Raw genomic sequence first — 17559 nt, 5'->3', positions numbered from 1 at the left:
ATGTGTCCATCTGTGTGCCCATCTGTGTGTCGGTTTTTGTGTCCGTCTGTGTGTCCATCTGTATTTCGGTCTGTGTGTCTGTCTATGTGTCCATCTGTGTGCCCATCCGTGTGTCGGTTTGTATGCCCATCTGTGTGTCGGTTTTTGTGTCCGTCCATGTGCCCATCTGTGTGTCCATTTGTGTGCCCGTCTGTGTATCGGTTTGCGTGTCCGTCTGCGTGTTTTTGCGTTTCTTTACGTCTTTGTGTATTGATGTTATAAAGAGTACTGAACCCCTTTGTTCTAAATCAACATTCACTGTAAAATGTCTAAGAGCCAGTGTTCTCTGCTTAGTTTAAAAATGTGCATTTCAGGTCCTCCTATATCACTACATTTGATCTCCCAGTGTGCATTATTAATAAGGAGAGAACATTTAGCCGAGAGACTCCTCGTGCTGATGTGTCCCAGGAGATTCTGTGCTCCATTATTATGAATTTTATTGATCTGTGAGTCACAGAGCAGACCAAGAAGTTTCAGTAAGGATCAGAGAAAAATAAATAATACGCCTTTTTTTTTTGTTGTTTCTTATATTTCTCTTTTCTTGGCGACTTCTTCCAGAAGAAAACAATAATTAAATTAAAAAATAAAAGCCAATCAAAGACAATTGAAGGAAGGTCATCTGATAACCAAACGTATCGACTTGAGCCGCCACAGAAGACTCTTGAGATCCTGCAGCACGTTATAAACAGGGGATTAAAGTTTAGATATTTAAACGCTCTCTAATCGAATTTAGAGCCCCCCGCTAAGCTATTTTACTTCACAGGTGGTCATTTTGTTGTCTTCATTACGTTAAGAGGCAGTGCAATTTGAAATGCACCTTTTTAGTCGAGGGTGGCACGGTGGCACAGTGGTAGCATTGCTGCCTTACGTGTGCCCAGCCCCACAAGTACTTTCCCTAAATCCTGCTATGATTCTTTAATTTTATTTCAACGTACTAATGGAAAAATAATAATCATTCACATTGCCTCACAGCAAAAACCACCCTGACGTGACAAAGCTGTCACATAATTATGAATCAGTGGTGACTTATAATGAATGTACGGTAGCGTCTCAGCCGTTGGATGCATTTTTGTTGTTTGCATCGCTATAGTAACGCCGTTGTCAGGCTGCATCAGCTTGTTCCTGAGTCGCCAGCTGTATTAGTTGGCATGCCATCATACAAATGAGCAGTTTAGTGGCAGCCGCAGGGGCGCTGATAAAGCTTGCCCACGTCTCAATTCCAACACCTGCGGCAGCAGCAAGTGGTTCTAAGGATAGTGAACTACCTGAAGTGGACTTGGCGCAGGTAAGCACTGGAGCCGTGCTACAAGGTCAATACTCATAATGGCAGCAAATGACATCTTTAGGACTAATGAGAACATGATTATCATAAGATCAAAATGAACGCACGCAGTGTTCTTGGGCTTTTAGTGTTTCAGTAACTATGTGATTACAGTAAAATGAGCGAGAAAGAATTGGGCTGTGTCGAGCTCATGGCTGCTGCGACCTCTGTAACCCACCCGATGTCACTATTTTTGAAGCATCGGATCTTCTTCCGGCACAATCAGGAGAAAGCTTCAAAAGGAGACTTCATCCGCCCATCATTAGCCACTACACCACACTGCCGGCACCTAAGGAGCTTTCAATTTAGGTCCTGTCACTCTTCAAAAAGTGGCACTGAAGTACGAGTCTGCTGGAGGGAGCACAAGACTGCGGACATCAAGATTCACGGAGGACATTTATCTTTTACAAAAATGTTAATTATAAAAGCAATAGAAGAATTTGGCAACAAATGGATTTCTTCCAGACCAAAAACAAGCCAAGCATTTTCAGTCAAGTTCAGATGTTGCATGAAGTTAATATGTCAGTTTGAGGGACGGCCAGACGTCCCAGCTAGTGTGGACATCCACACCCTTTCCTGTCCCACAGGATTTGATAGCAGAAGGCCAGGGAGGGAATAACAGTATCTCCTTTCCGTAACAGGACCTGGATATGGAAGAACGTTACAACAGATACAGCGGGGCTGGAGGTCTAACAATCCGGACTTGGGAACAGAGAATGACAGCACCATGGGCAGAGCGTCCTCCTGTACACTCGGTGGCAGCATCCTGTCTGGCAAACCCCATTATGGATGCCCCCAGGCCAGCATGCGAGTTTTGTCAGGTTCTGTGGGGGCCACCAGGGTGAGCTGTCAGAAGATAGTAACCATACAAGGACCACTGTCGTCCTGCCAGACCCAGAAGTGTTTCCTAGAGTGTTTTCCTTTCCTGTTCAGCCAACATACATTGGACTTCCAATACAACTCGGAGTCCTGCCACGTGCAAAAGTTCGCTGACGACACTGCTATGGTGGGCTGCATCAGGAGTGGGCAGGAGGAGGAGTATTGGAACCTAATCAAGGACTTTGTTAAATGGTGCGACTCAAACCACCTACACCTGAACACCAGCAAAACCAAGGAGCTGGTGTTGGATTTTAGGAGGACCAGGCCCCTCATGGACCCTGTGATCATCAGAGGTGACTGTGCAGAGGGTGCAGACCTATAAATACCTGGGAGTGCAGCTGGATGATAAACTGGACTGGACTGCCAATACTGATGCTCTGTGCAAGAGAGGACAGAGCCGACTATACTTCATTAGAAGGCTGGTGTCCTTCAACATCTGCAATAAGATGCTGCAGATGTTCTATCAGACGGTTGTGGCGAGCACCCTCTTCTACGTGGTGGTGCGCTGGGGAGGCAGCATAAAGAAGAGGGACAAACTGGTGAGGAAGGCAGGCTCTATTGTAGGCACGAAGCTGGACAGTTTGACATCCGTGGCAGAGCGACGGGCACTGAGCAGACTCCTGCCAGTCATAGAGAATCCACTGCATCCACTGAACAGGATCATCTCCAGACAGAGGAGCAGCTTCAGCGACAGACTGCTGTCACCATCCTGCTGCACTGACAGACTGAGGAGACCCCACACTATGCGACTCTTCAATTCCACCCGGGGGGTAAACTTTAACATTACACAAAGTTATTGTCTGTTATACCTGCATTGTTATTACTCTTTAATTTAATATTGTTTTTTATCAGTATGCTGCTGTTAGAGTATGTGAATTTCCCCTTGGGATGAATAAAGTATCTATCTATCTATCTAGAGACCAGAAGTATACTGTGGAGTGGTCTGCCTGTTTCTATAAGAGATGCCCCTTCGGTCTCAGCTTTCAACTTCACTTTAGCACACCCTGACTAGAGCTGCTGATTAACTGGACAGACTGCATCTCTGTTGTTGGTCATTAGCACTAAAACATAAGTAACATGATAATCATAATTGGATACTAACCCTCACCTATTCCGTTTCTCTTCTCAGTACTCACATGTGGCACTTGGTGCCACGGCCCACCTGCCAAGTTGTTCTACCCGTCTGAGGTAAAGTCATCTCTGATGGAGGATCACAGGTAGAAGGGGTCCTTTCATCGGATTGGCTGGCCCAGCTGTTGAATGGCCAATAAGGGGAGACATCTTGATGGCCGAAGTCTCCAGGACTCTGAACAAATCCAAATCATATTATGGGATATCATCTGCTATTGAATTCTGCTCCGTACGTGTAACATTTCTATCGCGCTATTGTATTGTATTGAGGATGACCCACAGCACGCCCAACCTACCTGCAAAGGGGTCTCTCATTGAACTGCTGTTCCCGAGGTTTCTTCCATTTTTTTCCCTACAAGGGTTTTTTTGGGAGTTTTTCCTCGTGTTGTTAGAGTCAAGGCTGGGGGGCTGTCAAGAGGCAGGGCCTGTTAAAGCTCATTGTGGCACTTCTTGTGTGATTTTGGGCTATATAAAAATAAATTGTATTGTACTGTATTGTATTCCTGGGTCTGGAGTTAAAAAAAAGCCCCCCACTCACACACTCCCCTGGGAGAACAGAAGGAGAATAGAATATGCAAAGAGAGGGACTGTTGGGATTACGGGGGGCTGTACTGTAGTGTGGGAGAGCTGCTACAACACTGAAGGAAGGAAGTTATTGAAAATAAAAGGGCTGGATTTGAACCCGGGACTCTGTGTGTGGACTTGTGTCCAGGGTTTGGAATGTCCCCTCGTGGCCACAGTCAGTTAACCAACCGTCACTGAAGTTGAAGGCAAACAAGCAGAAATAACAAAAAAAAAAAAGATGAGTTGAAAGCTGGGAAGCAAACCTTAAGGAAGGAAATCATCAAACGTAATGCAACGCGAGTTCTTTTTTCACTTGTCCATCCCAAAACATCCATGACAATAAAAGCAGCGCGCAGGCCAGAAAGAAATGCTGCCAGCTCCCATACCTGGCAGGCGGCGCCATCACATGCGCGTCTTTTTTCATTACTTGGCTTCAAGATGAGACCCCTCAGACACGGCTGTCTGGACTGACTGAAGCAACGTGTCACACGTCAGCAGGAAGGCACAGGACTGGAGTAAACGCTACACTCGGATAACAGGAACAACTGACATTCGAATAAATGAAACCTGGGCAGTAAAGAAGACCATGTAGAGTCCAAATGCCGCCACCTTCACACAGGCTCTTTCAGCTAAATGAGCCTAAAACTGAACTCGCGCTTAAAAAACATATGCAGCATTATTCATGTTACTGCTCAACAGACACCACTCGGAGGTCACCTACCAGGAGCGCCCAGGAGAACTTGAACAACATCATCAAAGAGAATTAGAGTCGCTGGCCTCTGAGGGAGAAGGTAGAGGCTCACCGAGGCATACACTGCAAAAGAGAGAAAGACAAGACAGGAGAGAAATGAATCAGTCAGCGGCCAGTCTGTCCACCACACTGTCATACAATACGCCCCTTCATAGGCGCCCAGCACCAGCTGGCAGCTAACAGTAACCGACATTCAGCTCTCTTGAGATGTAACAGTCTGCATCATAAAAGTTTTCATTGTAAAGTTCTAACTAAAAAGATGCTGCCCATTAAATTAAAGATGGGGTAAAACTAAAGCTCCACTTGTTTTAAATGAGGCACTCTGTTTAAGGTGCGGCTATTTCAAGACAGGGACAGGGGAGAGCCACAGGGGTGAAGTGGGAGCCTAAACGTTAGGAGGAGATGGTGGGACAATTCAGGGACAGAAAAGACTGCGATGGCTTGAATCAAACAGCATAAACACCGCTGAACATTGGATCTGATTTAAAGAAGACAGTCAAGGCGAGATGAGATTATTGCCATAATATTCAACAGCGCAATGAAAATTGTATTTGTGTGTATTCTCAGAGTAGTTGATGATAAAATACAAAAAATAAATCAATTAAAAAGCATACATAACATGCAACATACATACAGTATATACACTTACATACCACATCTATCTATCTATCTATCTATCCATCTTTTATATAGTGCCTTTCATACAGTTCCGATCAAAAGTTTAAGACCACTTGAAAAATGGCAAAAAATCATATTTTGCATGGTTGGATCTTAACAAGGTTCCAAGTAGAGCTTCAACATGCAACAAGAAGAAATTGGAGTGAGACAAAACATTTGTTGAGCATTCAATTAATTGAAAACAACGATTAAAATGAAACAGGCTGTTTGTGCTTCAAGTGTTCTTAAACTTTTGATCAGGACTGTGTCTATCCATTGTCACACATGTGCAAGTAGGAGGCAGCTAAAGGGTCGGAGTAATTGTAATAAAACATCCGACCGGGGGCGGCGGAGTGCGCTGGCTGTCTTTCTCAGTTCCCTACAGACCTTTCCCGGGAAATCCTTCAAGGTTCCGGCACCTCAGAAGACATCACTTCCGGAGCCGGCCCCTTTGCTGACATCACTTCCAGTCCAGACGACATCACTTCTAATTCCAGCCCTTTTGGTGATGTCACTTCCTATACGGGCCTTTAAAGCCTCCATCTTTGTCTATTGTGATTAGTTCTGTTTTGGACTCTGTTCTATGCACCTCGTGCTACTTATTTCAACCTTTTGCAGCAGGGAAAAACAATATACGGGTGGCTGCCCAAAACCTTTATGATCTCTTGGACTCCTACTTGTTACACCATCTATCTATTATATAGTGCCTTTCCTATCTATCCATTATATAGTGCCTTTTATATCTATCTGTCCATCTATCTATTATATAGCGACTTTCACATCTATCTATCTATCATATAGTGCCTTTCATATCTATCTATCTATCATATAGTGCCTTTCATATCTATCTATCTATCTATCTATTATAAAGTGCCTTTCCTATCTATTATATAGTGCCTTTCATATCTATCTATCTATCGTCACACACATGTAAGGGAGACAGTTTATGGGCTGAAATAGATGCAATTACTGTCCAAACCAGGGGTTGGCGCTGCCCTCTAACTCTTTTCCACCCAGTAACATCATTTCCAGTTCCAATTCTAAATCCAACGTCTTCATGACATCACTTTCTGCAAAATCTACTATATCTACCGCCATCATTTACACTTTTGTCAGTTCCGATTTGAACTCTGCCTGTAAAAACGTCAATTCCTTTGCTTGTGTTACAGTATCTTCAAAATCCCCCCAAACCTTTGACTGTGTTTTTGTCTTTATTTTGCAATATATATATATATATGCACAGTGGGATGCAAAAGTTTGGGCAACCTTGTTAATAGTCATTATTTTCCTGTATAAATCGTTGGTTGTTACGATAAAAAATGTCAGTTAAATATATCATATAGGAGACACACACAGTGATATTTGAGAAGTGAAATGAAGTTTATTGGATTTACAGAAAGTGTGCAATAATTGTTCAAACAAAATCAGGCAGGTGCATAAATTTGGGCACCACAAAAAAGAAATGAAATCAATATTTAGTAGATCCGCCTTTTGCGGAAATTACAGCCTCTAAACGCTTCCTGTAGGTTCCAATGAGAGTCTGGATTGTGCTTGAAGGTATTTTGGACCATTCCTCTTTACAAAACATCTCGAGTTCATTCAGGTTTGATGGCTTCCAAGCATGGACAGCTCTCTTTAACTCACACCACAGATTTTCAATTTTATTCAGGTCTGGGGACTGAGATGGCCATTCCAGAACGTTGTACTTGTTCCTCTGCATGAATGCCTTAGTGGATTTTGAGCAGTGTTTCGGGTCGTTGTCTTGTTGAAAGATCCAGCCCCGGCGCAGCTTCAGCTTTGTCACTGATTCCTGGACATTGGTCTCCAGAATCTGCTGATACTGAGTGGAATCCATGCGTCCCTCAACTTTGACAAGATTCCCAGTCCCTGCACTGGCCACACAGCCCCACAGCATGATGGAACCACCACCATATTTTACTGTAGGTAGCAGGTGTTTTTCTTGGAATGCTGTGTTCTTTTCCTCCATGCATAACGCCCTTGTTATGCCCAAATAACTCATTTTAGTTTCATCAGTCCACAGCACCTTATTCCAAAATGAAGCTGGCTTGTCCAAATGTGCTTGAGCAGACCTCAAGCGGCTCTGTTTGTGCTTCCTCTGCATCACTCTCGCATACAGCATCTCCTTGTGTAAAGTGCGCGAATGGTTGAACGATGCACAGTGACTCCATCTGCTGCAAGATGATGTTGTAGGTCTTTGGTGCTGCTCTGTGGGTTGACTCTGACTGTTCTCACCATTCGTCGCTTCTGTCTATCCAAATCTTTCTTGGTCTGCCACTTCGAGCCTTAACTTGAACTGAGCCTGTGGTCTTCCATTTCCTCAATATGTTCCTAACTGTGGAAACAGACAGCTTCAATCTCTGGGACAGCTTTCTGTATCCTTCCCTAAACCATGATGGTGAACAATCTTTGTCTTCAGGTCATTTGAGAGTTGTTTTGTGACCCCCATGTTGCTACTCTTTAGAGAAAATTAAAGGAGGAGGGAAACTTACGATTGACCCCCTTAAATACTCGGATTCACCTGTGTATGTAGGTCAGGGGTCACTGAGCTTACCAAGCCAATTGGAGTTCCAATAATTAGTTCTAAAAGTTTTGGAATCAATAAAATGACAACGGTGCCCAAATTTATGCACCTGCCTGATTTTGTTTGAACAATTATTGCACACTTTCTGTAAATCCAATAAACTTCATTTCACTTCTCAAATATCACTGTGTGTGTCTCCTATATGATATATTTAACTGACATTTTTTATCGTAACAACCAACGATTTATACAGGAAAATAATGACTATTAACAAGGTTGCCCAGACTTTTGCATCCCACTGTATATATATATATATATATATATATATATATATATATATATATACACACACATATATACGTACAGTATATATTGTAGATGCCACATGGGCTGGATGGGCATCCAAGCCAGGAGAGGGAGCAGACCTGGAAGGAACGGCCGGAAAGGGTGGACGGACAGCCCATTAAAAAGAAAAGATATCACCGGGGGTTTTTTATTCCCCCAGCATGCTTGATGGCAGCAGCCCTGGTTATCAGTGCCCAGTGGGAAGTCAGCAGAGCATGCCAGGAAATGTAGTCCGGCAGAGCAGCCCTGCTGGGGTCACGGGGTGCCACGAGAGAGCGCTGCAGGGAGACAAGCTCCCTACTGTGATGAACCTCTGTGTGACCCGGAAGTACTTTGATCGGGCAATCACCATGTCACAGGAAGTTCTCCCGAGTCTGTATAAAAGGGACCGCACTCCCTAATCCAGGCAAGTCGGAGCTGGGAGGTAGAGAGGCAACACTTGACTGGAGGAGGAGAAGGAGGGCAGTGAGATGGTGAGAACTGTGGAGAGGAAAATCTGGATTATTTTGTGCTTTTGTTACTATTAGAAGATCAAAGGTGAATAAATCGACCTTTATTTTGAAGCTGGAACTGTGCTTGTGTGTTCGTATCAGGGTTTGGGCTTGCTGACGCCCAAGTTTCCATCACAACTGGCGTAGTCGGCAGGATTTTCTGGCTGTCGGACTGGCAGAAGACTTGTTTTAATACATTTGTTGAAAGTGGAAACCCCTATATATATATATATATATACATATATATATACACAGAAATACTTTGTCTTCTCTCTCTGTCCTTCCCTTGGTCACTGCCTCCACTCCTCCTTCTAAGCTTTGTCCTCCTTCCTCCCGACTCTGGCTCCCTGAGTTGAGGCAGGCAGCTCCTTGTATGCAGCACCTGGGAGTACTTCTTGTGTCCTGTACATGTGACCCCGAAGCACTTCTGGGTGAGGTGGAAGCCTGACAAAGTAGAGGTCACCAGTTCTCACAGCACCCCCTGGCGGCACCCGCGGAACGTAACAGGGTTGAGCCGAAGAAGTCCATGTCCCATGATGCCTTGTGGAAATTTGGGGTACCATTACAAACCTGGAGGGGTACTGCCATCTAGCACTCAAGGAAAGACAATGCTCCCTGCATGCTGTCTTCGCCTGTCCATCCATTTTACGGGCATCCCGGCTGGGTTAAGATTATATAACTGCTCAGAAAAATAAAGGAACACTTTGAAAACACATCAGCTCTTAATGGGAAAAATAATTCTGATAGATATCTCTACTGATATGGACTGGGTAATCTGTGAAAAGCACAGGGCGGCAATTCTGGTATTCTATGGCAAATGCCAATTTGCTCCACAGGGCCCACTAGAGGATGCCGGGACCTCAGGCCAACCACATGAAGTCTGTTTCTGATTGTTTGATCAGAGACGTTCACGCCAGTGGCCTGCCTGCCTGCTGGAAGTCATTTTGTAGGCTCTGCCAGTGCTCATCCTGTTTCTCCGGTCCTGCTGATGGGGTAAGGACCTTCTATGAGAGGCCTTATCCAGCTCTCCTAGATTAACTGCCTGTCTGTCTCCTGGAATCTCATCCATGTGCTGGGAAGACACAACAAACCTTCTGGCAATGTCACATATTGATGTGCCTGCCATCCTGAAGAAGTTGGACTACCTGTGCCAGCTCTGTAGGGTCCAGGTATGGCCTCATGCTACCAGTAGTGACACTGACCATAGCCAAATGCAAAACGAGCGACAAAACAGATGAGGAGGGAAAAATGTCAGTGGCCTCCCTCCACTTGTTAAACCATTCATTCCTGTTTTGGGGGTCGTCTCATTGTTGCCCCTCTAGTGCACCAAAGCAACTGAAACTAATGAAAAAGCCCCTCAGCTACTTCACTGAGCAGATCAATAGCCCCCCAGTGTCATTGACTTGATGCTATACTCAGATTCCTTTCATTTATTTGAGCAGAATATTATGAAGATGTCCATGGTCCATGGGATTGTAGCCAACGACCAAAGAGGGTAATCGACCCCAGAATGGGCAGATGGACAGTGAGAATGGTGGACAAACACCCATGGACAGCTTCCAAAGATATCCAGTCTAAACTCTAAGACCCCCCATCAGGGTCTGATCGCACCTTCTGTCACTTTTTGAGTCAAGCTATCGGTGCACCTTTTGGTCAGATGAGGGGGTCTTGTTTAAACAGGGAACTGTAACACTTCTGTTTGTTTCTATTTCCAGGTTCGAGGAACCAGCCATGGATCCAGTTCCAAAGGAAGACTGTTCACCTGCCACCAAACTCCACTTACACCGAGTTGTCAGCAGTCCTGACCACGGCTAAAAGTGAATATGAGATCGGGGGCTTCCCCGACTTGATCTGACAATGGGACAGGTGGGTGAAAACAAGATGGTGCAGTCCCTGAACTTGGCCAGCCCCATCGTAAATGAGCTCATCAGGTGCCCATTAGTGTGAGACACCTTGTCATTTGTGGTGGGTGACATTGTCGGGTTGGACCATTACGGTAAAAAAAAAATCTAAACAGGTATTGGGAACCAATGAATTATCTGGAAATTGAGCAACTGACTGGGAGGGCCAATAAAACCGAAAAGGGGTGGGGCTGACCCTACCTAAAAGGGTGAAAGCGCAGTGATAAGAGGGAGGGGACAAGAGAGGCAAGGCACAGCGCCAGAAAAATAAACTGTGCCACCTACAGGTGTTTTGGGGGTCGTCTCATTGTGGCCCCTCTAGTGCACCAAAGCAGCTGAAATTGAGTAACAAGCCCTCTGCTACTTCACTGACCAGATCAATAGCCCACAAGTGTCACTGACTTGATGCTATACTCTCATTAAAAAGGGTTCCTTTGATTTGTTGAGCAGTTTATATACGGAATATACTAGACATTAAGCCCGTTACAATAACGGGCGCTAGAACAGTAGTGCATAAACATTAGTATGAACAGTCTATATTAAATGGCAAGGGACCTTGTATGTGGCTGTAATATGCGTCACTGTATTGTGTGCCTTTAATTTTCTCTCTCAGTAATACTGGTTTGTATTTCCGTAAAATGCCTGTAATTTTGTATGACAGTAATACAGTGGAACCTCGGCTCACGACCATAATTCGTTCCAAAACTCTGCTTGTAACCCGATTTGGTCGTGAACCGAAGTAATTTCCCCCCATAGGATTGTATGTAAATACAATGAATCCGTTCCAGACCGTATGAACTGTATGTAAATATATATTTTTTTAAGTTTCTAAACACAAATATAGTTAATTATACCACTGAATGCACAGCGTAATAGTAAACTAAATGTAAAAACACTGAATAACAGAGAAAACTAACACTGCAAGAGTTTGCGCTACAGCCTTATGACCCGCTCGCTAAAAACACTTTTTGTTAATGAGTTTTAAGCACAGGGAAAAAAATGAACATTTGAAAAATCCGTAATTTAATAAACAACCAAGAAAAGTAACATTGCAACAATGCACGCGCGCGCCTGTGTGTCTCTCTCGCGGGCCTGCGTGTGTGTGTGTTTCTCTCTTAAGCGCGCACCTCTGTGTCTGTCGTGTGTGTGTGTGTGTGTGTCTGCCTCACGTGCACCTGTGTGTGTGTCTGTCTGTCTCATGTGTGTGTGTGTGTGTGTGTTTTGCCCTGTGTACGACATGTGTTGTGATTGTATAGGAAGCGTTTAGAGAGAGAGAGAGTGCGCGAATGAGAGAGAGAGAGCGAGCCCAAGCAGAAGAAGTAAACATTACAGAATTACATTTCCTTGTATATGACGCGCACCTGATTTTCTAATGCTAATTGTTGGGAAAAAATGTGCACGTGGTACACGCCTAAATATGGTATATATATATATATATATATACATAAATATAAAGTGATCTTTATTTAAACAGGACACCTTATACAGGTCACAATCCTCCAAAACAAAGACTTCCACAATAAATCCTCCGTTTATCCACTTCCTCCAGAATCAACTCCCCTGGATGAGGCTGGGTGGCTTCTTTTATGCCAGACCCAGGAGTAGTTCCAGTGTCAAATGTCTACAGCCTGGAAGCACTTCTTAAAGCTCCCTCTGATGGGACCCACACACACCAAGACTACATTTTCCAGGGTGCCCTCCGGGAGTATGAATGGGAGCGCCACCCGAGGGAAGCTGCCACCTAGCACAGTTGGGGACTAAATAGCACCCAGAGACAGCTCTTCCTAGTCCCTCCATTTCTTCCTGGCCAGGAAAGGTACTGAATAAAAATCTGTCTGGGACGCCTGTCCATCCACCTGATGCCTCCTGGCCAGGCAAGACATCTTCCTCGATCCTGTCTAGGATGGCTGTCCATCCTCCTAGGCACTTACAATATATACAGTGACCAAAAGGGGTATCCAGACAGCCCCCCTAAACAGGAAACTAAAGTCACATGGCACCGACGTTTTGAACTGAAGATCTGCCCCTCCACCTCATTCATTGGTCAGCTGTCTAGTCATCGATTCAAAAAGAGCTCAGCGTCTGAGGATGACCTTTATACCTGTCACACTGTTTAACTCTTGGGTCCTCGCCCCAACACTCCAACTACAGCAATGGCGTCTTAACGGTGGGACACTCGAAAAGGTAACACCTGTCAAAAAATGGTTCAAAATAAATGACTAAATCCAAAATTTAACACTGTAGGAAGTAATTAATGAAAGTGGGATCTGCACTGGTATCTAGAATGTTGCCACTTCAAATCCCACTCTGCTGGGACCTTGGGCGAGACCCTTAACCTTACTTTGTAGAATGACTGACCTCCTCTGACCTCCATAGCTCATATGAAAAGACAATTTCCCCTCAAAGATTAACAAAGTACAGTACAATCCCTCTTAAACGAAAGCCCACAATGTGATCTTTAATCACAATGCCTGAACTGTATGATTTGTAATTTTAAGAAGGGAAATCAAAGAAAAAGGGGTCTTTCTTCCAAACATTATGGGGGGCACATATATTTACGGAATTGAAAAGATCCAGAACTGAACTCTCTGCCCTTGGCTCTGGGGTCTGTTCTTGAGTCAGCACACCCGCCGTAATCCTGCACTTCCCAAAACAGTGAGTCACGATTCCAGGACGGAATTTCACATCACCCTCTGTGTCAGCATAAATTCTGAGCGCATCACTGCTCAAAGTTGGTTTAACATTAAAACTGGCACATCGCTGTGTACTGAATGGTGATGGTGACAAATGATGTTGATATAAAGGGAAGACAGTAGCTCTGCCAGTATAAACATACCAGCCAGCCCCAGAGAAATGAGGAGCACCAACCCAACAGATGGGATAGCTACTTACAGAGAATTCAGAAAGCACTGAGATCCCTTCACTTTCCACTGTAGATGCCATATGGGCTGGACGGGCATCCTGGGCAGGAAAGGGAGCAGACCTGGAAGGAAGGACCAGAAAGGGTGGATGGACAGCCAATTAAGATGTTGATGGAGGTTTTTTGCTCCCCAAACACGCTAGATGACAGCAGCCCCGGAGTTCTGTGAACAGTTGGGAACTAACATGGCATGCTGGGAAGGTCCATAAAGTCCTAATGTCTACCACAAAACTGTGTCGCTTATTCCACGTGTCTGTGGTTCTCTGTGTGAAGAAAAACTTCCTAATGTTTGAACGAAATTTATCCGTCACAAGTTTCCAACTGTGTCCTCATGTTCTTGATGAACTCATTTTAAAGTCATCGTCTCGATCCACCGGACTAATTCCCTTCATCATTATAAACACTTCAGTCAGGTCTCCTCTTAATCTTCTTTTTCTTAAACTGTAAAGGCTCTGATGTTTTAATCTTTCCTCCTAACTCATCCCCTGTAGCTCTGAATGAGCCTAGTCGCTCTTCTCTGGACCTTATCTAGTGCTGCTATGTCCTTTATGTAGCACAGAGACCCAAACTTCACCCAGGACTCCAGATGTGGCCTCACCAGTGTGTTATAAAGCTTGAGCAGAACCTCCTGGGACTTAAACTGCACACATCAAGGCGCTATATAACCTGACATTCTGTTAGCCTTCTTAATGGCTTCTGCACACTGACTGTTGGTTTATAGCTTACAGTCCACTACGACTCCTAAATTCTTCTCATAAGGTGGACTCTCGATTTTCAGACCTCCCACTGTATATTCAAATCTAACATTTTTAGCTCCTATATGTAATACTTTGCATTTACTTAAAAATAAACTCCCTTGACTTGTACTCCACTCATCATGGCACTATATAACCTAACATCATATTAAGATGTTTTGATCACTTCTGTCCTCTGCCTACACATAGACAGTGACCAGGCCACTAGGACTCCCAGGTCCATCTCAACGGAGACCCAAACTGCACCCAGGACTCCAGATGAGGCCTCACCAGTGTGTTATAAAGCTTGAGCAGAACCTCCTGTGACTTGTACTCCACAAGGCGCTATATGACCTGACATTCTGTTAGCCTTCTTAATGTCCTCTGCAGACTGTCTGGCAGTTGATAATGTCAAGTTCACTATGATTCGGAAGTCCTTCTCATAAGGTGGTCTTTCAATTTTTAGACCTCCCAATGTGTATTCAAACCTCATATTTTTACTTCCTGTGTGTAATACTTTACATTTCATTCCATTCTGTTTTCTTTTTCTTAAACTGTAAAGGCTCAACTCTTTTAATCTTTCTTCTTCACTCATCCCCTGTAGCCCTGAATCAGCCAAGTCACTTTTCTCAAGACTTCTTCTACTGCTGCTATGTCTTTATGGAGACCAAAACTGCACCCAGGACTCCAGTTGAGGCCTCACCAGTGTGTTATAAAGCTTGAGCAGAACCTCCTGTGACTTGCACTCCACACGTCAAGGTGCTATATAACCTGACATTCTGTTAGCCTTCTTAATGGTTTCTGAAATACTGTCTGACAGTTGATAATGTCAAGTCCCCTATGACTCCTAAGTCCTTCTCATAAGGGGCACTTTTGATTTTCAGATCTCCAATTGTGTATTCAAACCTCACATTTTCACTTCCTACGTGTAACTCTTTAAATTCACTGACATTAAATTTCATCGTCCACAAATCTGCTCAAGCCTGTCTCTTGTCCACTTCCTACATGTAATGTAAGTAAATGTAAAGTATTACACTTAGGAAGTAGAAATGTTAGGCTTCTTTGTGGTCCTCCATGATTGTCCATCTTTGGCTCGTTTTGGGTGTTTTTCTTCCTTGTCCTCCTCAGCTTTTTTAACTTCTTGATTTTTTTTTTACTCCTTTTCAGTCATAAATAAGAAACTCATTTCATTAGTTCCTTTAGATGCTAACATCTCCCCGGCATCTCACTGCAAAAACCAAAATGAGGGTTTCATAAATATCTGGAAGAACTTATTTCATATCTTAATTCTTCTAAAAGTTTTTGCTGCTTGTATTAATTCGTCTTCTTCCTACTGTACAACATTGGAAAAATCGATTCTACTTATAAAATAAGATGGGAAGGCACACCACAAACGCAAAGTAAATGATTTGGATGTGAGCGTCAGTAGGGTTGTGCCCTTACATGAATTATTTGATAACATTTCAGTAATTATTTACCGCTCTGATGCTGATCTTTCTAAAACAAGTCATTACAATAGCAATTGGCGAGAAGAATTCATAATTCATTTCAGAATTACGGTATTAGAGGGTTCTTCTATAGAGTCTCTTTCATTTGCACGATGTGCCTCAAAAACTCATCAGCACATCGTCATCTCATAACAACCTTAAGTTTCGAGTTTGGGATTTTTCCATCCAGCCATTTTAGTTCTAGGCCACCCATAAGAAACGGTGACACACAGACACACCCATCATCGAGATATCGACATTTTCAGTACCAGGGCATCCTAAAACGGAGAGATCCGCTGAAAACCGGAGATTGAACTTTTTGACAAATCTAAAGCTTCTGCTCCTCCTCCGTAGACGATAGGTTAAGGTGGTGGAGGGCACAAAGCAAAAAGGACCACGAAGAAAGATGTGTGTCATAAAAACCAAGCCATGGCTGATACCAGGAAGTCTGAGAAAGCCAACTAATTGGTGAATGGCTAGGACAGAATTAAACAGGTTTGATTTTCCCATTAGAGGGAGGGGCAGGCTCTACATGCAGGAGAGCTAACAACCAAACGGACCAATGAGTGCTCATCTAGAACTACAATACACAGAATGTACCGATAAGAAATTCGGAAGACGCGTGTTTCGATCCTCACAAACAGAACGGAAACTCGTCTGTCTGATGTCTCGTGTTTTGCATACCATAACAGAATGGAAAAAAAGAATTCGAGGGCAGAGATGGCTGCTGAGCTCGCTTCAATTGTTAACCTTTTATAAAGCCAACACGCTATTGGCTGTCAGTAAAAGGGACGAGAACAACTGCGCTAAACATTTGGTGCTCGGTCATTAAATGTGATCTTCAAGTCATGTAATTTGACACGGTGCGGCAATGAGATAAGTTGTGTGATCGGCACAGCATAGTGACCAAACACACAATTATTCAACTTAAAATCCTTAATCGAGCACATCAATCTCGTTTAAAATTGTCTAAAATGTTTCTAGGATAGGATCCAACCTGCAAACGCTGCAATCGAGCTCCGGCCTCATTGGGCCATATGTTTTGGGCCTGCACCGAATGAATATCATTTTGGATCAAAATCTTTAAATGCCTATCAGGCAGCCTTGGAGTCACAATCCCTCCTAATCCACTAACAGCTGTGTTTGGCGGGCTGACAGAGGGGCTTAAAGTGGAGAAGGACAAACAAACTGTGATTGCCTTTATTTCACTATTGGCACAGACTTGTCTCGCTCACCTGGAAGAATCCTAGCCCACCTCTGTTAAGTAAGTGGGGAAATGAGGTTATATACTATAGTGGAACCTTGGATTGCGAGCATAATTCATTCCGGATTCGCGCTTGTAATCCAAAGCACTCGTATTTCAAATCGAATTTCCCCATAAGAAATAATGCAAACTCAGATGATTCGTTCCACAACCCAAAACTAACCATATAAAAATGATTAATACAAAATATAAAGTAAAAATACATCAAACAAAGTAACCTGCACTGTACCTTTGAAATGAATCGTGGCTGGTGTGAGAGAGACGAGGGAGAGGAGGAGGAGGAAGAGGGTTATTGTGTAGGACGACTTTTACTCTAACTAACGGAATCCCTGTTATCTGTTGGCTCACTGGAATCTTTAACAAGGAAACCTCTCCAGTGACAGTTGCGTTTGCCTGAAGAGTCACTGCACTTGGACACAAAATAAAAAAAATGCTTAACGCACTGTAAGGTTTCTAAACTATTTTGGGATTCCACCCCAATGAGACGACACGCGGAAGAGCGTCCCGAAGCAACTGCATGCTCCCAAGCGCTG

General features: G+C 43.9%; 1 protein-coding gene across 2 annotated transcripts in view; it reads right to left on the bottom strand.

The window, feature by feature from the left end:
• The window catches only part of fam171a2a (family with sequence similarity 171 member A2a), a 115576-nt gene that overhangs the window by 28552 nt on the left and 69465 nt on the right, over positions 1-17559 (bottom strand). For both annotated transcript variants that reach the window (XM_039739171.1, XM_039739172.1), the window contains one exon: positions 4656-4748. In XM_039739171.1, the coding sequence (XP_039595105.1) occupies positions 4656-4748 (93 nt within the window). The remainder of the gene's footprint in view (positions 1-4655; positions 4749-17559) is intronic.

This window comes from Polypterus senegalus, chromosome 17, assembly GCF_016835505.1.
Source record: "Polypterus senegalus isolate Bchr_013 chromosome 17, ASM1683550v1, whole genome shotgun sequence".
Taxonomy (NCBI): domain Eukaryota; kingdom Metazoa; phylum Chordata; class Cladistia; order Polypteriformes; family Polypteridae; genus Polypterus; species Polypterus senegalus.
The sequence above is the reverse complement of the archived record's forward strand: the minus strand, read 5'-3'. Positions and strand labels throughout refer to the sequence as shown.